Raw genomic sequence first — 4,440 nt, 5'->3', positions numbered from 1 at the left:
AAAGGACTTTGCACTCCTTAAGAGCTGAGACTGTGTTGTGTCTTTCTTCTAACTCCAGTGCTTATGAGAAGACCTAGCAAATAGTTAGATGCTTAATAAATGTTCATTTAACTTTTTTCTAGGCAATGTGCTAAGCACTGAGTATACAAAGAAAGGAACAACACAGTCCTGGTTGTCAAGGAGTTTGTGATCTTCTAATAAGGGAGACAATATGAAAGCAACTATTAACCCAATCTACAACAGGTAAAATCACAAATTATAATTTATTAGGTGTAAACTAAAAATTAAACAAACCAAACAATAATTTCAGGAGTACTTTGAAGGGAATTTCAGCCAATAATAGTGAGTTCATTATAAACCACATGTACAATGTACTTATTAGCAATATTTAATTATCCAAAATACATTAATAAACTTCCTAACCAAAATGTGCACAGAATTGTGCTTGTTTGATTGTTGATGTTGTTTTATTTTAATTAAACAAATGACTATTTCATAAAATGTGTGATTATAGAACACATAAGAAAGGAAAATTTGTTGAAATGGGTAGCAAGGAATTTAAGAAAAAGCTACTAACCCTCTCCTTATTGAGCAACATTTCAAACTGTAAGTCATCATCTCTCTTGAAATTTTCTTTCCATTGTTCTTTTGTGTGAAAGATATCTTTTTGTTCTCCTCTTGCTTTCCTGACTGCTATTTTTCTATTTCCTTCATTATTTTTCCTTCCACAACTTAAACATGTAAGTATTCTAATTCTATTATCAAACTCCTCTCTCTGCACTGTCTTCACTGTCAAATAATGACCTTGTATAAATCTATTTCATCTAAAATATTTATGTAGATAACTTACAAATCTCTCTCTATCTTTCTCTCTCTCTCTCTCTCTCTTTCTCTCTCTCTTTCTCTCTTTCTCTCTCTCTTTCTCTCTCTTTCTCTCTCTCTCTCTCTCTCTCTCTCTCTCTCTCTCTCTCTCTCTCTCCCAACTCCAACTCTCTCCAAACTCTCCCACTTTAATGACCCTACATGAACTCAAACTCAGTCCAGCAAAGCCAAATTCATTCATTCATTCTTTTATATTATTGTTAATCAGATGCTTTCATGTTCTTTTTAAGTTGCTTAAGAAATTTCCTTGAAATTGGCAAGCTGTCTGCACACTTTCTTCATTGCTAGCTTCATCTCTTTGTTTCTGAGTGTGTAGATGAGTGGATTGAGAAAGGGAGTAAGAATGGCATCAAAAAAGGCAAGAAACTTATCCAGGTGTGATGTGGGGAATGGCCAGGTATAAAAAAAGATCAAGGGGCCAAAAAACAAAACCACTACAGTGATATGAGCTGAAAGAGTGGAAAGGGCCTTGGAAGAACCACCTGAAGAATGCTTCTGAACAGTAACTAGGATAAAGATGTAGGAAATGACCAACATGAAGAAGGCACCCAAGGAGATGAAGCCACTGTTGGCTGTGACCATGAATTCTAATCTATATGTGTCTGTGCAGGCAAGTTTAATGAACCGAGGGAGGTCACAATAAAAACTATCCAATTCATTTGGGCCACACAATGGTAGGTTTACAACAAATGCCAGTTGGACCAGAGAGTGGATGAGACCAATGCTCCAGGCAGCTACTAGAAGCAGAGTGCACATTCTTGGACTCATAATGGTCAGATAATGGAGAGGCTTACATATGGCAATGTATCTGTCAAAGGCCATAGCTATGAGTAGCACCATCTCAACACCACCAATCAAATGAATAAAGAAGATCTGAGTGATACATCCAAAGAATGAAATGACTTTGCGCTTTCTGAAAAGATCACATATCATTTTAGGGGAAGCTACAGAGGAAACCCCAAGATCAATGAAAGAGAGGTTTGCCAACAGGAAATACATGGGTGAGTGTAAACAAGGGTCAGAGATCACTGTAAACACAATTAGGAGGTTTCCCAGTATGCTTGATACATAGAACAGAGAGGAGAACAAAAAGAGTAGAATCTGTATATCCCAAGAATTGGTAAGTCCCAGGAACACAAACTCAGACACCACAGTGTGATTCTTTCTGTCCATTTATTCTGTTAGCACAGTTGCAGCTGAAATTGCCTAGAGGAATAGAATAAAAATTAAATCCTAGTAACTGGAAATGATAGTAATGTTGTAGAATTCAATTTGATCCTAGAAATTTCTTTTGAGGTCTCCTATGTGTAATGCATAATTTATTATAATCACCTCTATTATTCAGTTGTCTCTTCAACACCTCATGGAGGGGTGGGGGGACAGCTGGGTGACTCAGTAGATTGAGAGTGAGGCCCAGAGATGGGAGGTCCTGGGTTCAAATCTGTATTCAGATACTTCTTAACTGTGTGACCCTGAGCAAGTCACTTAACCCCCATTGCCTAGCCCTTGCCGCTCTTCTGCCTTAGAACCAATACCCAGTATTGATTCTAAGATGGAAAGTAAGGGTTTAAAAAACATCTCATTTTGGATTTTATTGACAAAAATACTGGAGTGGTTTGCCTGTAAATCAGATTCAGGGCCAGTTCAAGAACTTTGGGTTCAGATAAACAGAATAGTAATCAGATTTTTACCTTATATTAAAACAATTTGGTCATCAATGTAAGTTTGTAGGTTCCCAGCCTGAACAATCCTTGAGAAACTGAAATAATACAATCTTCAATACTCAAAAAACAGCAACAAAATCAGCGCACATCTTCCCTCCAGAAATGTGCAGACTACAGCTTTAGCATAAAGTCTAAAGTAAGGAAAAAACTGGAAAAATGAACATACAAACAAATCCCATCATAAAAAGTTATTATGATGGCAGAAACAATCAAGACATCAACCTACAAGAGAATAATGACTTGAAAAAATCTATAAGCAAAGATCCAAAGAAACACACAGGGGATAGCTGGGTAGCTCAGTGGATTGAGAGCCAGGCCTAGAGATGGGAGGTCCTAGGTTCAAATCTGGCCTCAGACACTTCTTCCCAGCTGTGTGATCCTGGGCAAGTCACTTGACTCCCATTGCCTAGCCTTTACCACTCTTCTGCCTTGGAACCAATACACAATATTCATTCCAAGATGGAAGGTAAGGGTTTTAAAAAAAAGAAAAAAAAAGAAAAACACAGCTTCAATAAAAGTTCAACTTGAATTCTATGTAATATGTATAACTCATGTCAAATTACTTAACATCTCCAAGGTAAGGAAGAAAAGGAAGAGGAGACAATTTGGTTCTTAATTTCAGAAAACATATAATAAAAATTATTATTACATGTAATTGTGCAAATAAAATATCTTTTAAAAATCTAAGTAAAATAGTTTTAATTACATCTAGATTTCACTTGATATATTGCTATTACTTTCATTTTCTTTCATTGAAATTCAAAGAACTTCAATAATCAATTATTGGTCATCTGTTACAGATGAGTGCTATCAATCTGCCATTAATTAATTCAGCCAGGTCACTTAAATTCTCTGAACCTCAATATCCTCGTCTAAAATATGAATGGGTTATATTAGATGGCTCAGGTCTTTATCACATCTCACCTGGACTATTACAATACCCTTCTAATTCATCTCTTCTCCTTGGAATATCACCCTTTTCTTCAATCCATCCTCTATAAGACTACTGAAGTGATTTTACTGGAGTAAATCTGATCATATCATTCCTCTAGTCAATAAATTTTAATGACTTTCTATTGCCTTTTGTATGAAAAAAAAGTTTCCCTGTTTAGTTTTTCAAGACTTTCTCAACTGCTGCTAACTTACCTTTAAAAACTACTCCATCTTCTATCTCTATTTCCATGCATTAGTTTTCTCCCTGGAAAATAATCCTTCCTTATCTCCACCTTTGTTTCTTTCAAAACTCTGCTTAAGCAGCACCATCTAAAATGAAGGTTTTTCTAATTATGCTTAATTTCTAGTTCTCTCCCCCCTCCAAAATTTGCATTATTAGATTAATAGATAATATGTTGACAAATCGATACAGAGAGGGAGAGAGAGTGCAAGAGGAAGAGAGAAAGCATTAGAGAGAGAGGAGAGAAATAGAGGGGGAGAAGCAGAAATAATGAAGTAGATAAAGAGGTTGAAAAAGAGAGATGGAGAAATACAGAGATGAATAAAGAGAGATGGGAAACAGAGAAAGAGAAAAGGGGAGAGAAAAAGAATATACTTACTCATGTCTGTACACATTGTCTCCTCTAACAGAAGCACCACTAGAATAGAAATTATTTCATTTTTGTCTTTAAATCCACATTGCTTGGTTCATAGTAGGTTGGAGGCAGTTAGGTGGCATAGTGGATAGAATGGTGCACTCTGAGCCAAGAAGAAATAAGTTCTGCTCCTGTTTTAGATATTTACTCCGTGTGACTCTCAGCAAATCCTTTAGCCTCTATTTACTTCAGTTTCTTCAATTGCAAGGAGAGGATAAAAATAATGATTATTCTCTCGATTAATG

The 4,440-nt window shown here is 36.0% G+C and overlaps 1 protein-coding gene across 1 annotated transcript; it reads right to left on the bottom strand.

Moving 5' to 3' along the window:
* Positions 1-465: 465 nt before the first annotated feature.
* On the bottom strand, positions 466-2,160 carry LOC100028275 (olfactory receptor 4F3/4F16/4F29-like). The gene has a single exon (XM_001378317.3). The coding sequence runs from the start codon at positions 2,053-2,055 to the stop codon at positions 1,117-1,119; it is 939 nt and encodes a 312-aa protein (XP_001378354.2). The 5' UTR covers positions 2,056-2,160; the 3' UTR covers positions 466-1,116.
* Between the last annotated feature and the right edge of the window lie 2,280 nt (positions 2,161-4,440).

The sequence above is a fragment of the Monodelphis domestica genome, chromosome 1, assembly GCF_027887165.1.
Source record: "Monodelphis domestica isolate mMonDom1 chromosome 1, mMonDom1.pri, whole genome shotgun sequence".
NCBI classification, from domain to species: domain Eukaryota; kingdom Metazoa; phylum Chordata; class Mammalia; order Didelphimorphia; family Didelphidae; genus Monodelphis; species Monodelphis domestica.
Note: the sequence above shows the minus strand (reverse complement) of the source record. Positions and strands in the feature narration are given on the sequence as shown.